This window comes from Fulmarus glacialis, unplaced genomic scaffold (assembly GCF_000690835.1).
Source record: "Fulmarus glacialis isolate BGI_N327 unplaced genomic scaffold, ASM69083v1 scaffold42120, whole genome shotgun sequence".
Taxonomy (NCBI): Eukaryota; Metazoa; Chordata; class Aves; order Procellariiformes; family Procellariidae; genus Fulmarus; species Fulmarus glacialis.
In genome coordinates, this window is record NW_009187855.1 from 6,269 (window position 1) to 33,567 (window position 27,299).

The 27,299-nt window shown below is 41.5% G+C and overlaps 1 protein-coding gene across 3 annotated transcripts; it reads right to left on the reverse strand.

The window, feature by feature from the left end:
• Window positions 1-339: 339 nt before the first annotated feature.
• Window positions 340-21,552, reverse strand: LOC104070967 (core histone macro-H2A.2). Of its 3 annotated transcripts, none has more exons than XM_009576554.1 (8): window positions 21,317-21,552; window positions 13,023-13,129; window positions 11,409-11,606; window positions 9,667-9,777; window positions 7,825-7,924; window positions 6,807-6,884; window positions 4,598-4,772; window positions 340-1,052 (listed from the first exon to the last, which is right to left on the reverse strand). In XM_009576554.1, exons 1-8 carry the CDS (start codon window positions 21,486-21,488, stop codon window positions 887-889), a joined length of 1,107 nt encoding a protein of 368 aa, XP_009574849.1. In that variant the 5' UTR covers window positions 21,489-21,552; the 3' UTR covers window positions 340-886. The 3 variants fall into 3 exon arrangements, with proteins under 3 accessions (XP_009574849.1, XP_009574842.1, XP_009574857.1); XM_009576547.1 differs by having other exon boundaries at window positions 6,807-6,879; window positions 7,808-7,924; XM_009576562.1 differs by having other exon boundaries at window positions 9,667-9,765; window positions 11,403-11,606.
• Window positions 21,553-27,299: the final 5,747 nt, after the last annotated feature.

The window sequence follows — 27,299 nt, forward strand, 5'->3', positions numbered from 1 at the left end:
TGCCTCTTACAGATCTGGAATCTGCTCTGCAGTGTGCAGGAAGAACGGCTCGCAGCACTGCCTGGGGAAAGCCTGCCTAAAGCCTTGAAGAGGTAATCCTGGAACTCAACAGAATATAATGCAGCTTTGTGTCAACATCTCCAAAGCAGCTTTAATTATGTCACTTAGCACTATAGTTCAGCCAGAAAAGCTGACGAGCTGGTTAGTTGTGTGCTAAATGTGATACAGCAAGCACTGAATTAAAGATGCTGCTGCTTTTTTTCCCGCTTTTTTTTTTTTAAGGTGAGAAATTCCCATAGCAAAAGTAGGATTTGTAACAATAACCACACTTGACACGTCTTTTTCTTTTTTTCTTATAAAACAAACAAAATCACCATGAAATATTCTCAGTAATTACAGATTATTGCGAATTAAAAGCAAAACAGAAGCTCCTCATGCATCACTTCTAAAATCCTTTTCCCCTCTCTGTGGGCTGGAGGCAGAAGTTTACCATCTACCCTCAAGGGAGGGGAAAAAGGAGCAGAACATTTTTAAGAGCTTTGTTTAAAGTGTGTGTGTGTGTGTGAAAAATTCATCACTACAAATCTAAAATGAGGTTACTCTTTAAAAACTGCTAAACTAAAGTAACAGGGGACACTAAACAAACTCCTGAAAAGAGATGGTAACTCAATTGCTTAAGATGATATAAATGGCTAGAGGATGCTGACAGCATGAAGAAATCGGACTAACCCCCTCTCATCTCTAGTCATAGCTCTTCATCAAGTCACAACACATCACACTACTACCACTCCCCCTCCTCATCACATTGAAAAAATAAAACCCACCTCTAATGCTTTTAATGCTACTCAAGTTTGTTGAAAAATAAAGTTTCATTTGGCTGCTGTTGCTACTTAGTGTCTAGCTTGGCCATTTCTTGCACATAGATGCCAATACTTTCACTGTCGAAGAGCAGAAAGTAAATGTTCTTCAAGGAGGAAGAGCTGGTGCCGTCAAAATGGGTGGAAATAGCTCTTAGAGTCACCTGGGCTGCCGTCTGTTTTGGGAAGCAGTTTCTATGTGGTAGGGGAAGAAAACAGAACATGTGAGTGTCAGCCATCTGTGCAAGCATTATACACACGTGATGCTGAAAGGAACAAGCCATAGCTGTACCAGTTACAGGCTGCTGTTAAGATAGTGCCCATTGCAGTTTTGCAATGTGCAAATCCCAGAAGCAAACCCAGCAGTATTAATCTGCTGCTGTATTAGTTTCCTTGCTGGCACAGTTACTGTTTTTATTTGCTTCTACTTTTTATAACCACACAAAGTTTTTTAACACTCTCACTTAGAATTAAAGTGTTCCATGCCATGCTGGGCAGGCTAAAAAGTTCAAGGGATGATTATTTTTTCAATTGAAAACTGAAAAGAAAAAACCAAAAAACCATCAGCTACTTAGCTGACTTCCTCACTCTGTCATTAAAAACACTTTGCTTGAGACTTCAGTGAAAATAATTGAAATTACAACCCCAGGCAAATTAAGGTCAAGATGCATTCATTCATTCATTTTGATGGTAATATTCTCTAACCTATAATCTGAAAAGCTAAAAGCTACCAGTCTTTACAGTAAGTGCACTTTTCAACTGTGCTGACATCTCTTGGGGCACCTGGCCCGCATCCCTGAGATTCAAGTTTCTTGGCAGCAGCATTTTTTCCATCTTAATCATTCTCATACTCCTTTTTTAAGTCACAAAACCATTCAGCTGCAACACAGTTCCTTCGCTCTCATCTCCGTGCTACAAGGGAACTGGCTGAGAGCACATCACAAAAAGCACAGTTACTATGAAGGTCAGCTGCTTTGCATCTCTGTTTATATAAAAATACGACTGCTATAATACTGGACATAATTTCAAGAACTGTTCTACAGTTTGAATTTGATGCCTATCTAATGAAATACTCTGCCTTGCAGTATGCTCATGCTTAGGAAGGTCTCCACATTGTTCTACTTGTCTAACACTAAACAGATTCCTTGACCTGGAAAGCATCCCTTCCTGAAGCGATACATGTGTGTCTCTGCCACTGACATCTGGAGGGAAGGACACTCCTGCATTCCCTGCTGGAGTTTCTCTGCTGCCTGACAATGCTTTTAATAATTCTGCTGATTTTGCACAACACTGAAGAGCGTTGATGCAGTGCTTGCTACATGAGCATGTAGGAAGCCACATACCTTGGAGAGTTTGGATGAGACTTTCCTGGGACATAATGAATTGTTTGAAGGTGAGTTAAGACTCAGCTGAGATTTCAGATGGGTCTTTGGGCATAACTCTGCTGGCTGCTCTTGAGTTTAATGCCTCCTATTTAGATTCTACTGCATGATAATGCTCCAAAGGAAGTTAGATCCATGCCAAAAAAATTGGCCAGCACAACCTAGCCCATGTCCTTCCTCTGAGACAGGATCACGTATAACTTTTCTGCTTCTGAAAAAAGTTTGTCTAACCTATACTTAAACATCTTCAGTGATGGGGTTACATCAGAATACGCAGATAAGCCATCCCAGTATCTAACAATCCTTACACTTGAAAAATTACGGTATTTCTTTTAATAGCATCCAGAGCTGTCTTTGCAGTGTTTTTTTCTTTCCCCACCTCTCTGATAGAACTGTGATTTGTGCATTTGGTTTTATTTTCCTTTCTAAGTTTAGGACTACTCACTTCTCCTTACTCAATTTCATGTTAGTGATTTCAGACTACTTATCATATTTATACTAAAAACCACCCAAAAAAGAGCTTGGAAACTAGTCATCAACAACTGCTGTATCCATATTCATTATTCAAATGATTACTAGCAGACAGATTTTCCTGCTTTTAGTCCCTGGACAGCATCTGCAGCAACCCAGCTAATACGCCTATTTATTGATAAGGACTTTTTGAAAATGTTTTTCAGTTAATTTATATCTGCTTCACAGCACAAGTAATTTCATCTAAACTGCATTTCTCTACTTTTTAATGTCAAGATCATCGAGGTGAAAAGCCCTGGCACAACTGAGATATCCCATCTATTGCTACATATCAGTTGCTGTAAACAGTCCCTTAAGATGGGACCGAGGAAAGATGAAAATTCACAGAACCCATACAGCATAATTCCTGATCTACCCAACAAAACCAGCATTTCTTGTGCAGACATGTAGGTGGAATAAAATGACAGCAAAACTATTAAGTCTTATTTGAAAAACTCTGCCTTTTTTCAGACAACTTTGAGGTCCTTTGATAAATAAAGTGTAAACCAGCAGCAGCACCTGGTAAGACTTACCTCTGTTTTCTGTTAGCAGGACTAATTGTAAGAGCAACAGAGTGTGAAATGGAACAAAGCAGCAGAAGGATCTGCACTAAGACTAATGCTCCACGACTGGATTATTCTTAGATAACGCTCATAGGAGACATGAGGTCTACAGAGACTACTTCTATTGGCATTAAAAGCTACAGTTCATTTTTGAAAGCTGAACTTTATTATTAAAGAGTGGTATATCAATTTGTCACATTTTGCTTTGACTGAACACTATAAACAAAAAGATCTGTGTATAAAGGAAGAAAAATCACCAAAACTTGCACCGCTCCTCTATTTATTCTTTGGTCTTGATCCATAAAAATATTATTTTGTCTTTAAAAGTGTCTGTGTAAAAATGGCATTTCACCTCCTTTGTATTCAGTGATGTGTGGTGATGATCAAAATGCAGTTTTACCTTCATTTTATTCACTACCGGGCCAACACAACTGGACTGTACTATGTACTCTACTCTTTGGGCATTACCAAAAAAATCAGTAGTTACATTTCAAATTAAACATAAGCATGCGAACTCCAAAACGAAAGAACAACTTCTGCAGTTAGCAGGGCTTGTGTAAGGTTTCTTGTGATCAGAGACCAAGCAAGATTAACAAACTGTCAGTTTAAAAAAAAAAAAAAAAAAAGAAAAGATAAATACTTTGGATTTCTTAGTCAAGCACATTTTATTTGCTAGTTATTGAGAAAGAAATGTGTAGTCTCACAGTTGGTTTCATAGTTCCGTTTTTAAAGCAGAACTATATTCATGAAACATTGATTTTCTTTTGAAAGAAAACATTTTGTGTGACTAGTCTGTTTAAGATATATTCTCGGGATGACTGATGACTTAAGTGAACACCCCACGTTTACCTAGCTCAGGCTGCATCACTGTTACTTGCCTTCAGTATTATGCTGGTATAATCTTATTAGTATGAATGTAGTTTTAACAAGATTCACCACAGCAAAACAACAGGACATAAAACCTGAGGTGGTGCAGGCCCATAGCAGAAGAATGAAAATTACTGCCTAGCAATAGAAAACACGGCAAGTCCACTCAGCTCTCCTGTGGGTTAGCCAATTTCTCTATATAAGGGCTTTCTGGTCGTTCCATGCGAACGCTGCACTTCAAGCTCCTTTAGTCTGGAGAAGCACGGTGTCAGATAGCCACAGCCCTCTCTGGAAGCAGCGTCAGCCCCTTTCGTGCTACAGACTAGAGGGTACCTCTCTATCGCATCAGCAGCTCTCTGACAGCTAATTATACCATTGCTACCCAATACAGAATCCTCCTATGCAGAAAGAATCATACCTGCCACTGGGAAACGGGGGGAAAGCCACCGACTTCAACTTCTTGTCCTCTGCGGCTGTTAAGCAGTTCTTTACAGTCTCTTCAAGCTGCTCTTCACACTTGTCTGAGCCCCACTGTGGGATGTGACAGTGGATGACAAACTTTGCTGCTAGGCCGCTAGACTGAGTAAGTGCAGCTAACACAAATGAAAATATAACATTTAGTTTTGAACAGAAACCACCCTGCAATGACCTCTCAATCCAACGTACTTTCTTAATTACATTACCTCTCCAAAGAAATAAATTAGGGATTAAAATGTGCCACAATGGCTCACTTACAATCATAATCTGACTGTCTCTTCATTAGTTTTGTGATCAGTTTTTTTTTCTTTGGAGACCAAAGGACCTGGTACTCATTTGGTTAGCACACAGTTATTCAATAATATTTTTTTAGCTTTCTCATTCAGCATGGCCTCTGGATTTGTTTTATGCAAAGTATCAAAACCTTGCACTGAACACAGTATCGCTAATCCCCCAACAGACATTTCTGCAGTGCTGTCACAGCCTTATCTGAATGCTTTGCACAAATATCCTGCATCATCATTACAGTTCCAGAGTGTTAGGGAGTAATAGTTAGACCCACTTCACAAATTGGGTAATTCAGAAAATGACATGAAAATCAGAGTTGTTTGTTGAAAGTGTCCACCAGTTATGTCCAATTAGGAATCTCAGATTAATTTTTCAGAAAGCATAGTATTTCTTCAGGACCTGCAGAGTCCACAGCATGGCATCAGTTTGCTTTTGTTGCAATTGTGACCATTAGCACTTCTGAGAATCTGGGTCTCGGGAATCTCAGGTTAAACACCCTGAAAGTAGCTGTGCAATTAACGCCCAAGGATGAAAAACTTGGATTTATTCACTTGTCCACCATCACAGAGGAATTCTGTTGCAGGCACAGAGGAATTCTGTCTAATGCTTCACTGTGCCACTTAAATTTCAACCAGAAGAGAAATGTCAGGCCTTTAACCATAGGGAGCAAATTGACTGAAAACAACACAGGTATCCTTGAATTCAAGACTATTAGGCTGGAGCTCAAGTGTTTGCAGTAGACCTCCAGTGATTAACAACCATTTATTATCGCTTGCCTCAAAACCAGCAGAAGGGGCAATTTCAAACATAGCAACACAACACAATGCTTGAGAACGTACATTTTCCTATCTATTAAACTAAGACTATCTTCTTTCCTGGGACAGGCTTCAGAGCATAAAAGGAGTCTATTTTCTAGTTAGGCAGTGACGTTGACAGAGAAAAGTAGTTTACTCTGATGTTATGGCACATATTTTTGATTCAATGCAAAAGTGAAGCAAAGTATCTTGTACAAAATTTTGCCTGTCATTTGAAATTATAAAACTAGGCTATTCATTTAGAAGATTTTAAAAACTAGACTACTTAAAGCATTTAGTTTCTTGGGTATTGAGATACCAAGCCAAATAAGGCACTGGAAGATACATCGTAACTTCTCTCCATCTGCCCTCCAGGCCACCGTCAACCCCTATGAATTGGTTTAATTTGTTGACAAAGGAAGACATCATCTCAAACCCCAAACTATTCACTGCTACAGATGTGTTAAACATTTGAAGGGAGCTCTTCTGTAATTTGTATTTCTGTAATGTAGCTGTAGAGCCTGGGAGAAGAGCAGCAATTTCTCTTCCAAAAAGCATGTCAGTTCTAAAGATCGTATCACATCTTTATTTGTGTTCAAAGTAAGGTAATTGTTTGGATTATACCGTTCATCAAATATGCATAAAGCAGGATAATTTACAAACTATCACTGTTCTTATACCTCTTATGTTAGACTGAGAGCTGTTTCTGATCCTCACTAATGCGGGAGAAAAATAGGACAGGACACAAAGGTGATAGCACAAGTTTTCCTTAATTTTTGGACTCTCACAGACAGCAATTGCCTAAGGTAAATTAATCAGCCTGCTGTAATTTATGGTGGCACCTAGAACCTCAAAGACTGGATGTGCGCAGCACACAGGAATCCTATTCTTCTTCCTTTTTTTCCCCTAAGCAGGCTGTCCATGTCAGCAACAGCTTCGAACAAGAAACAGAAACATTTACATCACATAAGCAAAGGCACATATGTAATCAAAAACAGATCAAAATGTCCAGAAAAAAGAACATATGGAAAGAGCTGTTTCCAAAAGAGAGCGCAGCATCCTTTTTACCTTCAGCAACTTCCAAAGGTCCTTGAGATTTGCGAAGCTCTTTCACCGTTTCTAAAAACTCTTTCACCAATGCCTTGCCTGCAAGGACACAGTGCAAAAAGCCTTGGCTTCAAAGTATCAGCATAAAAAAAACAACTCTACATTACTTAAAAGAAGAACATTGTACACATATTATCCTGTTTCCCTCTATCAGCAGCAGCTGAAGTTTATGTTTACCACTCTATCTAGCCACAGATAAATTTTACTTTTTATTGGTTTTGAAAATCCCTGTATGTTATTACTGGAAATTACTTTAATATAATTTTCTGTAAGAATGCTATCTTATTCTGGCTTATGGCTAAAATAGTGAGGAGTGGGATTTTCAGGACTCAGATTTTCAGCGTCCCAAATCAACTCAACATACAAACCCTACTACTTTCTGAAACAAACACAGCTGGGACGCTAGTGAAGGTCTTGATGACTGACTGTATAAAACGATGATCCAAAAGCTTGATATTGGATTCTGTGCCTCTCTATGCGACTGACTGCATATCTCTTTTTTACCTCCCTCTTGCTTCAATTTCCGTATTTGTACACCAGCAGTAATAATATTTCCTTATTTCACATGAGCAGTATAAGGCTTTGTACACGAGTATTTCTAAAGTATGTAAAATCCTACAATGAAAAGCATAATTAGAAGAGTTATTAATATATAATTTTCTTCACAAAATTTTCAGAGGCAAATGTAAAAATAATCCAATAAAGACCGCAATAATGATTATTTACACCTTTGCTGCTCATGTGCTTTAACAAATTATCTGTGTTTTGATTGTCGTAAGCCATCATTAAAAAAAGATAAATTAGTGATTAGCCTGTTATACCTAGTCAGATCCAGCCTGATTTTCAGAAGTGTTGTAAGTGATATTTTATGGCCTGGGGAAGATTCAGATGAAACAGGACGGGATCTCAGCAGGCAGATAGTAGACCAGCTACTGTTCCAACTCTAGATCTGTTTTTTCTGCGTGTAGCAGAGCCTCACCTATTTCCTCCTTGAGGTCTATTTCAGCAGTTGTAGGGTGAACGATGCCTTCTACTTTCATGGAGCCAATATGGCTGATGTCACTCTGTGTCAGAGAAAGCTGTAAAATAATAAGAAGAGAGTAGGGAAAAAAAAAAATAGTAACTCGAGTACAAAATCATTTTCATACCAAAAAACTAAAATGAAAGAAGGCTGGATTCAGTCTTTCAGAAATCAGTAATTTTATTGTGTTCAATATGCATGATTCTGATTTTTAGCCTTCATTTAACTAATTTGTACACCACTCTGATTGTTTTGTGATATGCCTACAGCTTGGGAACTTGCTCCAGAAGAAGTTACTGCTAGAAAATTCGTGTTCTAGCATCACACTTTGAAGAAAAAAGGCTGACTTTGGAAATGCTTTTGTTTAAAGAGAGGAATACTAAAATTAAAAAGCTTTTCTCCTGTATAAAACACTTGCCCCAGAAAACTACTGTAGGGACTGAGACAAAGGGCTGAACACTATCCTGATCTATAAAGGTTTCACCACCTAAATAATTAATTTCCCTTTGATTTCCTGCCATAAATAAAATAATGAATGCTTTACCCACCCACGCATCTGGATACAGGAACTGGCCAAAACTTGATGTCTTAAGGTGCTCAAAAAAGGCTGCTCCCCAGCTTTCGCAGCCTCATCACTTTGAGCAACAACAGAGGACAGAAACCCTAAAAACCATTAAAAAGACTTTAGAGTTGCTGAATGCCTCATTTCTTCCAAGATACACTGTAGTATTTATGTCCTAACCAGAACAACAAGCACTGCCCATTTTAGAGAAGAAAGTGAGAAGCTGCATGGATTCTGGAGGAACTTAGGACAGGACTGAACTCTAATAAAGGAGATTCAAGTTTCATTTACCTAGCCAGATTACTGCTTTTAGCAATCTTTTGGATCTAGTATGTGTCTGGCCCATTGTAGACCACTGCTTTTGCAAGAGATGGGATCAGGCGGACTGAACTCTTAAGCGCTGCTTCACACAACAGGGTATACCATCAGCACAGGGGTCTTACAGAAGCAGGAAGAACAATTTTTCCAGATGACCTTACTATTGGCAATAATAATAATAATAAAAAAAAAAATCTTGACTATATCTCCATAGTTAAATCCGTAGAAAAACTCCAGTTTCATTCAGATGGTCCAAAAATTAAGGAAGGCAAAATTTCTCCCTCTTGGTGAGTATACAGGGGAAAAAAAAAAAAAATGGGACAGACAGTGGCTGGACACCAAGGACATGTGGGTATTTTGGTGGGACAGTTTTGTAATTCTGGCCAGGCGAGGTGTCACAGTCTGTGCTGAGATGGAGAAGTAGGCATGCCCTGCAGCTCTGGTGAGGTCCTCAATTTGAGCAGTGAAAGAGCGGCACCCCACAGCCCACTTTCAGATGGAGCATCCAGGCTTCTGGCACAAACCGACATGTGGAAGTTCTGGGTGATCCTGGGACCTGGCCCAGAAATACTCTTTTATAAATAATAAATAGCCTAGAAGGTTAAACCTGGTTTGGCAGGTTGCCAGGCACAACGCAGCCAAGTCCAAACTGAACAAAACTCTAATACAGCTTAGGCCAACAAATGAATCAGTATAGAGAAGAGAGGCTGACCAGCATTATTCCTGGAAATCTTTTATCTGCAGACATATTTTTTGAGACCCTCTATCATGCCCATGACTTGAGTGAGTTTGGGCCTTAAGTTTGGGACCAATAAGGGAGAATGCAGAGAAGATTTTGTACTGGTGTTAGATCAAAAGCATCCTTCCGTTTATGCTAGGCTCCATTGCTGTGATCCCAATCTGTTGTAACGTTGTATCACCTTTTGTCCTGGCACAAGGCTCTTGGAGGACAAGATAGTGAAACCATCCCCAGGTCCATCTTCAGATGTTGAATTTGAAGCTCCTTCTTTTTCACTGTCCTTTTGTTTGCTCTATTTGGGGGGAGAAAAAAGGAAGAACTCTCAAAGAAAAAAAAAAAAAAAAATCAACATTTACCATTATTCAGTAATGGATAGATTTAATCAGTTACTACAAATCTCATCTTCTCGGATCAATACATTACTCATAGCCTTTTAATCCCCAAAGGTTATGCAACAACAGAGGTGTTCACTGTTTATATAATGCTAAAACATCAGTGGTTCATCTGAGGCATTACATACGTTTGTAGTCACATTAAGAGTCAGGGCACGCACATCCATCTGTAGTTTTACTGACAATTAAGGTTGTATTTATGGGTCGGTGTGTGCTAGTTTATTTTTGCTACTAACAGAGCAGAACTCATACTAAATCAAACTTAGTAACTTAGTAACCCAGTCAAATGCTCCAATCTGAAGGCAAAAACAACTTCATGATCTGAAAAAAAATCATAAGACTCAGCTAATAAATCATAAATCTGAATCCATATTGACAGGAGCAAGCCATCACACCTCCCATACCAGCAGTCAGCGTGACAAAATGAAATAACTAACAGCTGAAGTTTGAATGCAAAATCCCCTTTGTGGGACACACTCCTTCAGGCAGCTTAGCTCCAGGAGCAGCAAACCTGTTCCTACCAGGGCTGCGGGAGCATCTCGTCACATCTCTCAATATCTGCTTTAAGGTATGTCAAGAAGCTAACTCTTCCAACAAGTCCCAAACTCTGCATGTGCACAATTCAAAATAAGGTGGTAGCTGAGATGAATACACAGAGGCATCCTATCAGGCATCCCATTAAGCAACTCTGTTTTCTTTTTAAAAGTTGTTTCTGCATATTCTTAGGTATAGAACTGTATTAAAGCTTAGAGGCCTCTAGAAAGATGTGCTTAACACAAGTTTAAAAAGCTTAGGTCAAAGCTTAATATCATTTAATCCTACCCAATCAAAAATTTAGCAGTGTTTTGAGATGCATGCTCTGGAATGACAAACCAAGAGCACTGATCTGGGTTACTGCTTTACCAAATTAAACCATTTTGGATGGTGATAGAGGATGGGCAACCGTAAGGGAAGGTGCAGTGGTCAAGTTCCAACTCCTTTATTCTTCTCACAACTCTTTTAAAAACTATTAACAACAGCACATCTAAGAAACAAAGAGCTTGTCAAAATGACATTTATGTACCATGTCAGGACAAGTTCTCTGGACAGTGAAAAATCTTTAACGGCAATCCAGTAACTGTACAAGGCTGAAGGTGTGACATCTCTCAAGTAGAAAATGTTTTAAAATACAGCTTCCTTTATTTTAAAAGATAGAGTTCACTGCCACACAGTTAGTGTGGAGATAAAGAGATTCTATGCAGTTATCAAGAAAGTATTGCAAAAGGTGACCTGGAAACCTGAAAAGTTTCCCTCAAAGCTTTAAAGGTTTTTGTTATGAAAATTCATTACAAAATACTGTGTTTGCCTTTATTTCTAAAATTTAGAGAAAAAAAAAATCCTGGTGTGTCTATTATCAACTCCTACCTCCCATTTCCAGTTGCTACAAACAAACGATGCAGAAGCGCTGATTTATTCCTCCTAATAATCTTAGTTGGTTTTGATCCACTCCCTCTCCCAAACCTCTGGAATCCCCTATCTGCCTCACGCTTACCTTTTTGGGTGTCCGGGCCTTGGTAGACTTTGCCTTCTTCCCACTCTTTTTGTTCACCATGGATTTCCTTCCCTTCTTCTCAGGAGTAGGTGAAAGGATGGTCTCAGATTTGCCTTTGGCACCCCGTTTCTTGGCTAGAAGCTCTGGCTGAATTCTGGGCAGGACACCTCCACTTGCAATAGTCACACCTTTTAGCAACTGCAAGGAGAAGCAGAGTAAAGGAGCACATTACAGATTCTCTTAGTCTGCACTCAAGCTATTTTTGCTGACTATATTACACATATGCACATATTACACTATACCGCACATATTACACATGTGCAAGAGTCCACACTTCCCAAAGCATTGCACCTCATCCCTTTATCACGAAAAAAAAAAACCAAACAAAAACTATGAGGAAGAAAATCCACAGTAACAAGAAACCTGGCAGGTCACAGCAAGGTCAGCCAGAGAACTCCGTTACTGTACGGGTCAGTCACTCTTCTTTCTTCCAGTTCTGGTCTTTCTGCATACCTGTCCTTGGTGACTCACAAGCAATGAGGGAGGGTAAGAGGAGACGATAAGTGCCTGCGGGCTACTTAAAAAAATGACTGCACGACAGCCCTGCTCAAAGAATGACTGGTTGTAGATCCCTTTGGCAGGGAAACAGATTCAGTGAAAGCAAGCATGAACCCCAAGAACCTGCTTTGCAGAGGTGAACAATAGGAATGGGCTGTGATATTAGGTGGAGGACAAAATTAGGCTAATTCCTAATACACAACAGTAGATCTAGTCCCCAGTTCACAGGCCAGTGACCAGCACCACGGAGCAAGGAATGGGCTGGTAGTGTTAGCATGCTTTTCCCTCTCTCCTGGCCTCTGTTTTGACTTTTCAGTCCCTTTGACTGGAAACAGAGCTAGATGACTTCATGGCCACCACATTTTCATTATTTAAAGCAGTCTAATTAAGTGCAGAAATCTTTCAAAGTGTGAATGATGTCATCCATCTTCACATGGGGCCAACCAAGAAGAGATCTTCTGATGCTGACTGAACCTTCCCAGCACCCCCGAATGCTGCAATTCACAGCCCACACCATGATCTCTCTTCTCACTCAACAAGTTTTGCAGAAGTGATCCCTCAAGTGATCCTCAGAGTCAGAGCACTGCAAACCACAGTCTGGGTGCTAATGGGACCTGGGCATATGGAGGGGGAGGCAGTCCTGGAGGCAGGAATAGCAGAGCGTGAGCCAGATCCCTCCCCAAGGTGGACCTCATAGACAGTATAATAGAAAACACATATTTCTACAGCTTTTGGGAAAAAGTCTTCCATATGGCACATTTTCTTTAAGTATTGGATGTCCCTGAGGAAAAAATTAAGCACCAAGTTTACCCACTTCAACAGGACTCACAGGCTGCGAAAGAAGCAAAATTTATATCCAGAGGGTTTAAGATGAGCTATCTCAGAACCTTCTTTTTTGTTTGCTTTTATTCAAGTGGGCACAATCTTGTCTTCTTCTGCTCTAGTAATTGTGTTCTCATTCCTGTGTCAGACTAAACTGTTTCTAACCTCCCGTGGTAGCAGCTTCATTCACGCCCTGAATGTAAGTAAGTATCGCCCTGAAATGTAAATGGGTACCTGATTCAATTCCTCATCATTTGCAACTGCCAGGAGGATGTGTCTGGGGGCAATTCTTCCTTTCTTGTTGTCTCGTGCTGCATTTCCCGCTAATTCTAGAATTTCAGCTGTAAACACATTGAGATAAAAATGAGTAACAAAAATGCAACTTATGTACACCCTGTATACACACGTTTTACATTCCTTCTTAATACCCATTTACCTTTTCAGGGTTGTTTCCCAATTTAAATGGTCTTTGCTACAGAAAGGCAGAAACCAAACAGCACTCAATGTATTTGTAAATTTACATAAAATGATTTGTCCTTCCTAATTCCCTAAAGGATAGCTAGCAGAAAACATGCTAAGCTTGGTTCACTTAACTTCTTTTACAAGTCCCAAGTCAGAATTTTCTTTCAAAAAAACAGGAAACACCCTACAAAAATGTACATCAGCAGTCCAAAATTGAGCAGTAACCCTGTAACAATAAAACAGTAAAGCATGCAATGAAACCCCAAACCTAGTAGAGACAGTTCTGACAAAACAGCAAGGATTCTTACAACCAGGTAAGACGAAGACTGAGGTGCATTTAAAGAAATACTTTGAAAGCCAACAACAAACTAGCCAGGCGATGCTGCAATTCTGCATTAAAGGGCATTGAAAATCTGTGAGAAGCTTCATTTCAGAACAAGATATGAAAGGTTTGACTTAGAGGCAAGCAGAGACAACATAAGAGCTTCAGTGCATGAACTATTGGTAGAAAGTTCCTTCTACATCTCCAGGAACAGGACGTCACTTCAAAAGCAGTTTCTCTAAATTTGCAATAACATTTATACTGTGACTAAAGTCACTGAGCTTTTTCTAATTGTTATAGAGGAAACACAGACACGTCTTTCTGAGTTTATTTAAACTGTAGCAATCAGTATAATTCATTAACTTACACAGTTTGGCCCCTACTCAGAAGTTATTTCTCATGTAAGAACACTACTGAAACACTGAGAAGGAAGGAGAAGGGAATGTTTTGCTCCAAATAATCGTAAAAATCATATTCACACCTTGTTTCATTTTAAAAGTATCCAGTGTCCCTGCCTTCTGGATTTTGTTTTTGTATTTACATCTGTCAGAAACAGGGGTAAGAAAGTTACAGCCCATCAGTGTTCTACTGATGATATCTTACTCCTTTTTATCAACTAAATAAATAAAGAACTGTAACTATTATAAAAAGAACTTTCATGAAAAATCTAGTGGAAATCTACATAATGCTCTCTGGCTAAAATCCAAAGGATTTCAACAAGAGGTTTAGCTCTCAGTTCATGGGAAAAATACAAGCTTTCCATTTCACGCAGTGAGAATAACAAAAGTGCATACTCATCATCCCGTTTTCACTACTATACAGCATACACACTTAACTGAATGTTGGAGATGTAAATGCCGTTGTTTAGAATTATGTGCATATTCACAATGAATTGTCTAAGAAACAGCTAGTGTCTGTTGAAAATTTTCACAATTATTCATGCAAAACTTTCAAGAAAAGTTATCAAAGTTGCAAAGACAAGCACTTAAATTTTAGGAAATATTAGAACCGTGGTTGCAATAATTAAGCCACTGGCATGAGGAAAAAGCAGTGTATGATCGGACAATCAGAAGCAGTATCACACCACAAATACACACTGGGCCTACATTAAATTTAGGGCAGCAACCTCGGCATTGGCATTTCCTAACTTTGGAGTGTTTGACTTGGACTTTAAAGAAGGAGACTGAAAAGAGGTCCTGCATAATCCAGCTATATTCACCCCTGTGGGGGCTGCAGGGCTGGAAGTTTCAGACCCAACTCCCAGACCTCTGCCAGTGGAGCTAATGCAGTAGCAGACAGCAGAAACAGATTGCCATCCATTGTGCAGACCAGCATAAAGCAAGAAAAGAGACTCAGACTTCTCCAGTGGGTTTTGCAGATTGGTGCTGATAGCAGAGGAAGATTGCATCAGGGGAAAAAAAAAAAGCAACACATACTTACCTGCGTGGTAACCGAAGTTCTTTCAGATGTGCCAACAACAGGCACATCCTGCTACCTGTGTGCTCACCCCACTCCCCCAGGTTCTGGGTCCTTTGGCCAGCAGCATCCTGATGGTGCACTCAAATGTCCTCTGCCTAATGTTAAGAGCAAAAAACGCAGAACGCTCAAATGCCAGCCCTCTACCACAGGACACCGGGAAGAAGGGAATCCAAGGCAGAGATGATGTATGGCAGACTGTGGAATATGCATATAACTTATCAAAGGATGCCAATTATTTGCATAGGTAAATAATTGCCTTACCTCCTTCTAACGATTGTCTATATGCATATTTTTCTAATGCTGGAGGCAAGGACTCAGTCTTAAGAATATAAAATGGCACTTGCAAAATGCAACATCAAATCTGGAGGCTTCCGTTATCACATCCTCTGCTGATAAGAACAGATCCCTAAAGAAACTGCTTTACATTTCAAGTAGAAACATCTTGACAGCTGAGGTTACCCAAACTCTAAGGAGACTAGTCTGAGAATATAGGTCCTATAATGAAGTCCTATACTATAACAAGCTCTCTTGAAATCGGGCATCTTGATGATCTCAGACATAAGTTGGTTTTACTTTATGTCCTCTCAGCAGCAGACATTAAGAATTAAAGTGAAATCTGAAATAATCTTGCGTCCCTCAAGATTTAAAATCCACACAAGATGCCTCCACACTAGAAGCATAACTTCAAATTCAGACATCTTCTGCGCAGATGGCTAAAAGCTCGTTTATGCACTCCACAGTACACCTTAGCCTCAGATAGACATCGAACGTATGTCAACAGAGTAATGCTCAGATCTGTCCACTGACTCTACACAACACCCAGTCTTACCAATAGAGCCTTTTCTCCTGTTTGATAAGCACTCGGGACCAGGGAAGAATGTAACTGTCTTCCAACTGACACAAGCGGCAGCCAAGCTACGACCTGAATGGGATTACATCTTCTCATCCTGTGACGTACAGGAAAAAGAGGTTTCTTTAGCTGATGGATCAACAGATTTGGAGTGTCTGGGAACTAAAAGCATCATAGCCAGGCCAAAGCTATTTGTTCAGCCTGGTTTTGTGAAATGCTCAGCTGGACTGATAAGAAAGATATATGAGAACTACTGATAGCAGAATCAGAAAGATTTCAGACAGGTTATCTTGTTTTCCACTTCCCCTTTAGGGTAAGTTTTGACAGTTGCTGTTACACTACCATGTACAAATCTACCCAATAATACCTTTGCTCTGAAAAGACGTATCAGATGATGGAGTCCTTGGTCCTCCATTTGCAAGTGGAAAAGTATCTGCTCGATTTGTCTCTTGATGGCAGATGATTGAAACAGACAGAGAGTATGCCAGCTGATGTCCTTTGAAGGAGGAGGTATTTGCTGGTGTTGTGTTCTGCCCTAATTTACAGAAGATGGCTTTCCATTGTCATCTTCTGTGAGTTCCTCTGACCAGCACACCATTCACATTTCTTCTGCTTCCTAAGCAAGAGGCATCTGTATTCTTTGCCTACATTTTGGGAAGGTGCATTACGGGACACATGCAGTCGATGTTTGATTTAGATGATGATGACTGTAGTCAGCCCCGTGCACACTCAGAGCATAGTATGGCATGCGTCTGTTGCAAAGTCCATAAATCCGATGGGACCAAGGCCAATTTTTCATGGAGTTTTAACTCTGAAGCCAGTGGAGCCCAACACTGTTCCAGTAAACACAACCTTCTGGATAGGAATTAAGCTGCAGTTTTGCAGTATGATTTTCAAGCCTAAGATATAAAACAGCATAGAGAGATTATAAAAAAAAGCTTTAGAACACTGATGAGATCTTCTTCACATTAGCTAACCAGCCGAGGTAAAAGCACCTCTTCTTGAGACACACTGCGGTGATTGCTGGCATTTTAACAATGGGGTTGATAAGCCAAAGCGCAGGTTCGGCGTTGATAATGGCTGTGGGGTGCAGCCACAATCAATCTTGCATACAAAGGGAAAAAAATGGGGATCTAGTAGCTCGTGACACAGAACACATACCAAAGCCAAAAGGCAGTCTGAACCACGTGGCAACAGGGAATAAGGATGCTCAAGATGTATATGCACCATCCGGGTGATGCTAGTCAAGAGGCTGAGTGCTTCCGGGCAACACAAATATAGGCCATCAACAGACCACATGCACGGCTGATCGCTCACAGGAGAATCACTGGTCCATGCGAGGTCCTGGATGAATGCAATCAGAAGCTCTAGTCCTGTTCGACCCTTCCAGCCTCATCCACCTTGCCCCTATCCCAGCCATGACTTGCTTTCCCAGCTCCATAGCCCATTCTCCTTTCCTTGGCAATCCACACCTGAGACTTCTATCTCAGTTGCCTTTCCTGGACAGTCTCCGTTTCTCCCGTCTACTCTTCTTAGTTACAGTAATACTCAGGCTCAATATTCCTTTCTAAGTTCTTCATTATCAACGCCCCCTCCATAGGGCCTATGCCCTATTTTTCCAACTTACTCTCCAGCTTCCCGGCAGGATTTTTGGACACCCCTTGCCATTTATTTGCCCACTGGCCATCAGTTCAGCTCTCCCCACCAGCCAGATCCACCCCCGGCTCTGTATCTAACATCAATATTTTTCTCCCATAACCATCGTCTCCCCAAAATGTTATGATCTGTTCCCAGTCTCCTTCTCTGACCAATCCACAGTCTGCTTATCCAGTTAATCCCAGCCTGCCCTTCCCACCCCACGGACAGTAAGTAGGATTAGCCTCTCCTTCAACTCCTATTCATGTACTCCCCGCCTTCAGTCCCAGACCTCTTGCCACCCGCCTTTGTGCGGCTTTTGCCTTCACATCAGAGAGCTTCTTCCCCTGTGCTGCCCGGTACTGCTAAGACCACAGAAAGCCCACTCCCTGCTCTCGGTGCTCTGACCAGGAGCAGCCAGGGACAACAGTGAGAGGGAAAATCCTTCTGACCACCTGCAGCCACGGGCTAAAGCATGCTCAGCCACTGCGTGGAGTGGCCCATGCGCAGTCCTGTCACATGTGGGGAGCTGAGAGGTTGAGGCATGCTCCGTCGCTCTGGGGGGACGATGCATAAGCAGTCTGGGCAGCACTGGGAGCTAAGAGAGGCTGGAGTGTGCTCAGTGAGGACCAAGTCTTCGGAGATTTTAGCTTTGATAAAATCAAAGAAGTCTCTGCTGAGCATGAGCAACCTGTGATTTTTCAAAGTTACAGCTTGGCCAAACAGAGCAGATTTCTCTGAAATGGCAGAGACCACCCTTCCCCTTTTGTAAAGCATCAAGTCCCTGCTCAAATGCAGAGAAGCACCCAGACGTTTGGAAGAGAAGTTCTCATGAATGTTTTAACATACTAAAAAAACATGGTTCAACCTGCTTCCGTGAAACAGTTAAAGAAGCAGACTCCCTTACTCCCACCCTCCCAGACTGAGCCTGAAGCAGTTCCCCTGTGTGCAGGCTTTCACCCTGAGTAGCCACCATTTCATAGTTGCAAGTCCATGAGAGAAAACTGGAATTTGTAATAGGAAGTATCAGATAATGTTAAGAAATGTTACCAGTTTGATATATAATACCCCCTTTGACAACAGCCTTGGAAAACTACATTTAGTTTCTCAAGGCTACCCAAAACCAAAGACTATATTCACACATACATATCAGGAATAACTAGATCAGCAGGGTTAGATGTTGCAACACTGTTTTTTAATTGAACTATCCACCTTTGTAATCTTTTCAAACAAAACTCTGGATAGAGTGCAGAAACTTTGGTTTGGAAAAACCAGTATCCACAAGCAACAGGTGTTTGCTCAGAAACGCTACTCCATTCTACTATGATATATACAGGGCTGGGGCAAGAGGGGGTTCTCTCTCTGCTGAAAGCAGCTTAAAATAACATTCCCTTACAATTTATGCGGGCCCCTAGCCTACACATCTAGCAATTTTCTTGCCTGGTTGACTACACACTCTTTTTTTCTAAAACAAAGTGTAGGCCCACACATAATCTGCCCTTACCATATTAATGATTTAAATTAAACTGCACCTACTAGCCAGAAGCAAAGCTAAGCTATACACTGTTCTAGTTCAGATAACAGGTAAACAGTGCTGTGCTGTATGTTATAAAAAGATGACCATAAGTCAGTCTGCCCTACTTAAGTGCTGCATATACCAGATGTGCTGTTGACAATTTATTACTACGCCTTGTAATAATTGCCACAGCTCAGAACAAGCATCTCCAAATGTTTATCCTCGAAACTCCTTCGAATGCTATGGATCCCTGTGGAGTGGGAAGAGAAAAAAAGTATTCGTCCCCAGACTGAAGGTCAGCAGAGTCATTATGCAGCACATTATTCAGTTATAAAAGTCAGTGCTATTTCCAAAACCCATGTAATATGGTTTTCATCTTGCAACACCCAGACATCCAGAAGTCTGTAGATGACTTCTAAGCGATTCACAATTGATGATAAAGTAAAGGAAACACACCTTGCTATAGAGAAATTCATATTTATGACATTCCTGAAGAGGCCTGAACCTCCACTAGAAAACATACAGAGGCCTACCAACCAAAGCAAGGTTTAAAATCACTGTGGTAGAGCAGGGGAGCTACAAGAGCTATGAATCCTCCATCTCCACCTTTCCCCCTCGCTCCCTGCAGCCTCTGAAGCGTCCCTGCTGAGTAGCACTCCATGTTGCAGACAACTAAACAAGCTCTGCAAGTCACAGACTTCCCCGGTACAGCACAACTGCACCAGCTCCACCGAGAGAGAGATTTCTGCAGTTATGAGACTTCATTTTTGATGTATGAAACTGGATTGTGCCAATATGAGCATACATATGTTCTTAATGAAGTGAAAGATCTTCTCCAAAATCACTTAGAGAACTGGTCTTTCTCTATGATGAAATGATCTTAATACAAACGTGTTTGTTCTTACACAGTAGAAAAATAAAATAAAATCAAACGAGCAGGAGAGATGCTCACCATCTTGGATTTTGATTCTGCTTTTCAGTGGTGTTTTGCTTTATTTTAAAACCAGCTCCTTTTCTGGACTTATCTCTTGAAGGAGCTGGGGGTGAACATAAATGCAAGCTTAAACATTTTGTTTACATTTCTTCCAAATAAGCAATACTTTTTCACTCCAACTCCAGAAGTAGCCTCAGGGAAAAAAAAAAAAATTTCTCATCCTGTAACTAATCAGCACAAATGTGGAAGTTTCAGTAACATACCATTAGGCATCATCAGAAATTTAATTTATTAATAGTGAAATTATCACTCTTTCAGATTTTCTCCACACCTTTGAAAGGAAACAGTGCTTTTATTGTCTGGTAGCAAGAACAGGCTTTCATGTGTAAAAAAGACAGCCATGTTTGCATACTGACATGCTGTTACATAGACAATCAGGCTCCAGGCAAGCTTCTTCCATGCCACTTTGGCAATAAACTATGCCCCTGAAACACAACCCACTCAACTCATTCCATCCAGGTTTGTGACTCCTCACAGATTCTCTAATGCACCTCAGTCTTGATCTGTAACACCTAAGTAACCTGAACCAGAATCCTCTCTCTCCACCGGGCGTTGTAACAATTTGCTAAGGTGCTATTTTCCATAATTAAATAAGAAACCAAGCAGATACGATTGCAGGACAGTCTGAAACATTGCAATACATCACAGTATATTGCAGTATATTGTATCACCATGTGACACCTGCCCCTTCCTCTGAGACCAGTTTCAGAAAGGAAGGGAAAAGAAAACTCGGGGTATGTGGGAAGATTTAAACCCTGACACAGTTTCTTTATACACTTAGGCAAGCCTAAAGTATTTTTAAAATACAAATGAACAACCTCTATATTTCATAACACTTTGACACTGTTCTGCAAGGAGAAATGCAGCTAGTGAAACAGAGTTTGTTCACTTAAAAAGCACAATAGATGTACCAGGTGGGTTTGCTTTTTTTTCCTCCTGTTATTCACATCCAAGTGTATCAAAAGCCTAATTCATACCAGTTTTCTCTTGGACAGAAACTACCTAGATGTGATTCCTCACTCTGCAAAGCAATAAAAAATAATTCTTCCACCTAGTGACCAAGCATGGTGCCTCTAAAGGAGAAAAATTCCATCCTCAGCCTCTTCAAAAAGCAAATTCATCTCCTTAGCATTTTAAGCAAATTTCAACAAATCCTGCACTTGCAGAGCCTGATTTTCTCTGAAGTGCTGAACACGTTCATATCCCATCCCATGGATATCCCTGGCTTCTGTGTGTGATCAGCACTTCCAGGATCAGGTTCTTGGTTTACCTGCTAGGTACTCTATGACGGCTGCCATGTAAACTGGTGCTCCAACACCTATCCGGTACTTGTACGTTCCTTTCTTTAAGTAGCGCATCATCCTCCCCACAGGGAAAATAACGCCCGCCCTGCTTGAGCGTGAGAGTTTCGACATTTTCTTCTTCCCACTTCGGCCCGACATCTTGCAGCTTTGTGCTTTTCAATTTGCTGGTGATTCTTATCCCCTTGCTCCAGTCCAAGAGCTGCAAGAGAAAAGAAACAGGATTGGTGTTCAGCATGTGAGAAACATCTTTATACATTACCTTGTTCTGCCAAAAGAAAAAATCCAAACCCATTCTCAATACCTGTTAAAGCTGAGGCATTATTCATCAAAAGTTGGATAACTGGAAGATTTGCTATAGCTTTTCTTTTGACTACTGCACTGTCAGTGTAGCAATACCACAGAAAAAGTAGTTTGGAGAATATAAAAAAAAAAATAGAAAATCAAATGCACATTAAATGAATCTTAAAAAAAAAAGAAAAAAAAAACCACAAAGCCAAATCACACCAAGGCAGACATCCACAGCACGGAAGATTTCCGTGCCGATTGTTAAGTTTGGCAAGTTATAAACAGCTGAGATGAACTGGCAAAATGGACAGCATTAGACAATCTGAAAAGCAGATCCTGGTGCCACCTATAAGTAGAGGAAGTCGTACTGCTCGCACAGGAGAAGAGAAAACCTACGTACAAACACACTGCTTCTTCACAGGTCTTTTATACAGTGAATTTCAATGCATGGCTGAAGCGGAGAAGCAGGCAAGCAGCTATTCTTCAACCACCTCCCCTCACGCTGCTCTGGCCTCAGGAACTGAGCCCCAGGGGCCAGCTCACAGGCTTCACCGCTTTCATAATTTTCCCTGGATCACCTTCACAGCAGCTCCTGGGAGCCCCAGAAGACTTCCTCCGCAGAGCTAAGGGGAGGTCTTTAATCTCTCATCTTAAAAGGACTGGCTACCAGGTTTTTCTGTCCATCAAGCTCCCTGAAGATGTGGTTTTTTCCTGCATTAAGAGCCAATCTAGGCTATACATAGGGGCAAAGAAAACAAATCTCATTTTCTCCTTGTTTTTCTGGCAACAGTGAGATTGCAGGTAAATGGACGACAAACCCTGGAGTCAGCCACTCCCAAGTGTGCATGCGGTCGTAGTTACACCCCTAGTTCTCACTCTCAGTCACATAATGGGGAAGTTTTAACTCTGTGCCCAAAAATTGTTTTTAACTCCATTTTGACAGCTGCCCTGGTGGCCTAATTATGATCCTGGTTACAACACAATAGATCAAGATTCACTCCTCTGAAACAAACAAAGAGCACGTCTGCCACAGATGTATTTCTGTCAGTGAAGGCACAGCTTCTTAATTCCCAGTATTTGTTCGCCTCAATGAAACAAGAAAACAAAAGGAGGGAGATAATTTGAAAAATATTATGATGGCTTCAGGTGATACTGTTAAATTTTATCACAATCTGCATTTTAAATAGCCTTCTCTCTGCTTCCCCCCCCCCAAAAAAAAGTCATTTGACACCACTGTAAGCCCTTAGGAACAATCAACATTCATCCAAGGAAGGCACAGAAATCTCTGTTTCGTTCTTATCCTGCTTATTACAAATCAAATGCATGTACAAAGAGGGTCATCTGTCCCATACAAAGCCAGACATTCACAGAAACCAGCTCATCCATAACAGCCAAATTCAAGGGTGGGTTTCTACGATAACCTAACTTGAACGCTGGTTTCATTATGGTATCAAGGAAATAAAATCACCACAGGGTCTGCAGAGATCTATAAAACCCTGGCGTGTCCTTGTCTATCAGCCAGATAATTTCTTCTTTCTGCGTGCAATATATTACGGGGGCACGATAACAAAAGTTGGGAAAGATTAAACCAGTAAACCTATCGGACACGGTCACCTCAAAACTGATGCTGCTCATTATCCCACTCCGAGTTCCCTGTGAACTGCCAGCCTGGAATCACAAGTGGTGGTAAAAGAGCTCATAAACTACCGCTTGCAAGTGTGGATTAAAGGCAATGGCCACTTCAAACAGACACAAGTAGAAAAAATTCCCAAGCAATCCATTAATCGCATTGATGCAGGAGTAACCAGTTGTGTAGGACAGGGAACAATTGCTAGGAAGCAGCTCCACTGATCAGGACCAGCTGGTTACCATGGGGGGAAAATGAGCTGCTGTGAAGAGGCAAACCTTGCGCTAAGGTGTGTAAGCAAGAGGACAGCCAACACTGAGCTGAGGAGCTATGCCCAAGAGCAGATACCATGCTTCAGGCATGCGGAGCAACGAGAATCCAGAGGAGGGTGATGAGAATGACTGGACGTCTGACACAAACTAAAAGGGAAGGCAAAAAGAAGCAGGGAGACGTGATAATGGCCTTGAGAGACGTAAAGGGCTTCTTCAAAGGCGGAGGGAGTAAGTGTTCCCTATAAAAGTGACAGGAGAAGAGCAGGACTCTTACAAAAGCTGTGTAGCAGGGAGGAGAGCGGAGCACTGGACCCAGTCAGACGGGGAGGGGACAGAATCTTCCCATCAGGACAACTTTAAAACGGTTAGAGAATATATGTCAGAAATGGCACAGGCAGCATTGGATCTGCCTTGGGACAGGAGGCTGGACAAGGTGATCTCTCGAGGTCCCTTCCTCCAGCCCTCCTGCTCTATGAAATTTGCAACTTGTGACAAACCCTTTATAAACTTTCAATTTCATATTATGCTACCGATTAACCTTTATAAAGTGTCCTTTTCAGTTCGTGATAACTGACATTCAAATTAGTGAACAAACGTAGGCTGGGAATTAGGTTTCTAGCGAACTTCTGGAACAGCCTTCTCTTATGAGTAACATGAGCAACAATAACTCATTTTAAGGTGGAACTTACTAAATGTATGCACTAGGCTATGATTTGATTCCTGCAATACCGGCAGGACAGTTTCATCACCCGAGAGCTCAGTCCTGCACTGAAATCCCTACAGAGAGCCATGCTGAAAGAGCACACTACAAACAATGATGTATCAAAATCATATTAAGCTAGCCTCTCATATATTTGCTGTAGTACCAAATTCCAACTGCGTGTAAATCAATGAAAAAAAAAAAGCAAACGTCATGAGATTGCATCCGCAGAAAAGACCGTGGTTGCACTTGATCTCTGTGATGGAAAATCAAAACATATTTGTGTAACTAAGCACACCGCTCTGGGGCATGCTGTTGCATTATATACATTTCTGTTTAATTAATCACTTCTGGCTCATTCTTCTGTTGCCTCACTGAACTTTCCACCTCTGTCTCTACACCTTTATTTTTCCCTTCTCTCTCACATCAAGACTCAGCCATTTTTTCCCCTGCTGCTAAGGCAACCTTTGGAATCCCAAAACATTTTTCCAAATACACTGCAGGTAACAGATCAGGTACGTTTGCGGAATTTTGTGAGAGCCTAAATACAAAAGAGGTTTCAAAACTCTGCTAACACAGTCTCTCTCTCTCTTCTGTGCAACTTACATGGACCAGGGTATACTGGGGAGTGACATATACAACAGCATGTTCTTGTCTTGGCCTGTCTCCTACGGGGCGTGATTTTTGGTAGGAAAAGCAAGCTATGGCATAGTCACATCTACTAGAAGACAATTCTGTGGACAAAGAAACGTGGTATGCTAGGATTGCCAACAATCTACGCTAGGCACCTTGGAGGGTGGACGCTAAAGGGAATGGTTCACAGGCTCAGGTGACTGTCAGTCCTTGGGATCTGGAAGCTCTCTTGCACAGAAGAGCCACGCCTGGTCTGCAGCGAGGCTCCAGGGTTTCGTGCCCTGCTGGCTCATTCCTCCCCCAGGCAGGGGTTTGGTTTACCTCAGAGGATGCACGTCAGCTCAGCCCTGACACAGTTACATGAGGCACTCACCTGAACTGCTCCAAAGCTGCAAACAGCTGAAGACCTACTATTTGAGCACTGCTGTCCTAATTGTTCTCTTTGGATGATATAGCTCAGCGTCCAAGGCTTATGAGTTGAAAAGGACTTCAGCCTATCCACGTTAGTTTCCTCACTGCCAGCTGATTCATCGTCTCTACGTTTGCCCTTATAAACTACAGTCTCCATGAAAAAACACAGCCATGTCATTTATGTGAAGTCCATCCTCGCTGAGTTAGAAGAACTGCATCTATATCTGGCTACCACGACATCATGAGGCTTGGGCAATTTAAAGCAATTAATGTTTCCAATCCCTTAATTGGTCACGGCACACTCCTACTCTGCCATGACTCCAACATCCCTGTGTTGCTACGGGGGATTTAGTAGCTACCAGATCTCCTAGAGCTCTCTACAATATGATGAAAATAGGGTAGACTTTTGCAAGCTGGGCCTTCCTCTGTGAATTAAATCTTCTTCAGGGCCCAAAACAGCCACCGTATTTTCCTTCTGCCTGCTGGAGAAAGAGCTCTACCTCCTTGCTTCTCTCAGGTGGGTCTGCTGGCCACTTGGAGGGTCCCTCTGCTACAGCCACTACCACCCTGTTTTCTTCCACCGTGGTTATAAGCAGAGGGTAATGACAGCTCCACAAGGACACTGGAACCAGAGACCGCCCTGGGACATTCCTCTCACCGTTGTGCAATTTGCATCCCACACCACATCCCGACAGATCAAGGATTACCAAAGCAACCTTAAAACCACTTTCCAGTCCTTCCTACACGGACACTCAGAACAACAAAATCTCATAATCATCTTTAGGCAGTAAGGACACATATCATTTTTAGAAAAGTAAGAATGACCTGCAGACACAGAAACAGATTGCAACCTCCAAGTGAGCCTGAATGTGAAAAGCTGGCCAGCAAGCAATTTCAGAGATTAACATGTAAAGATCTGGCAAGAAAGCACGGATGCACATCAGAACATTCAGTGCGTTACAAAATGCCTAAGATACATCAAATCTAAGTTTTTCTCTAAGAGAAAACACAGAAAACAGTAAAAGAAAAGAAAAGAAAGCTTAGTTTGCACAACGTAGCACCAAAACTGTTGCAACACTGGTGGAGAAAGGTAAATTCTGGTCGTTTCTCTTCACATACCCGATCGTACACAAGACAGAAGCAAGCTAAGATAATAGCTACACCAAATACGAAATGCACACTAGCAACTAGTTATCACTAAATATTTGAGCAATGATTAGGTAAATTCCCAGTCAGATTAAAACAGCTGGCATTGCAGCTTATCCTTCTGGACTTTACAGGTGGCTACAAAGTCATCTGGCAGACTAAAATTTAGCACAGCGTGCCAAGTGCCCTCCCTCAGAAAACCAGAGGCTCAGAAGCGGACATTACACTGGGAGCTACACCAGAAGCTCACATGGGCTAAAACGCTCGGCCACAGCGGTGTCCTGGCTCACAGAACTAACGCCCAAGACTTTGCAAGGTTTTGTACCGGAATGGTTTCTACTGAATTTATTCACCAATGACATGTTGGACACCATTTCCAGATGGTTCATGTGTGCTTGGCATCTAGTAGTCTTGACTTCCAAATATTGAGAAAACTTGAACTCGGCAGGCAAAGATTGAAATTGAGGACATGCAGGACTATCAACACACCTGCGCTTTCCTCATCTCCAGCTTAAGAGCTATTTCAACAAGCAATCCAACGACATTATATCTAGGCGTCAACTTAGACTGCGCACTTGTATACAAATGCCACTTTGTGAAAATAACTCATAAGACCTAAAGCAGAAGCTTGTTACCTGAATAAATCGGTAAGGACAACCAATGTGCAAACACAGCGCTATTCAGCGGGCAAGCAGCACGCTTCCTGGACTTAACCTACTCCAAACCGATAGACACAGACTGCATTCCTACTGAAAGAAGCTTCGCGGGCACACTGAAGCCAGCAAACCCCGGGGGTCCTCGCAGAGGCAGCCTCCCCTCACAAACTGCAGAGGCTGACCCCCGCGGCACAGCACGGCTCGCAGGCTGAGGGGACG

Coding starts and splice junctions, on each gene's coding strand:
- LOC104070967 (XM_009576547.1), bottom strand. CDS start 21,488: ATGTCGGGCCGAAGTGGGAAGAAGAAAATGTCGAAACTCTCACGCTCA. Junction 7,925..9,666: donor GCCTTGTGCCAGGACAAAAG/GTGATACAACGT, acceptor ATTATTTTACAG/CTTTCTCTGACACAGAGTGA. Junction 4,773..6,806: donor ACCTTTGGAAGTTGCTGAAG/GTAAAAAGGATG, acceptor CATTTGTGTTAG/CTGCACTTACTCAGTCTAGC.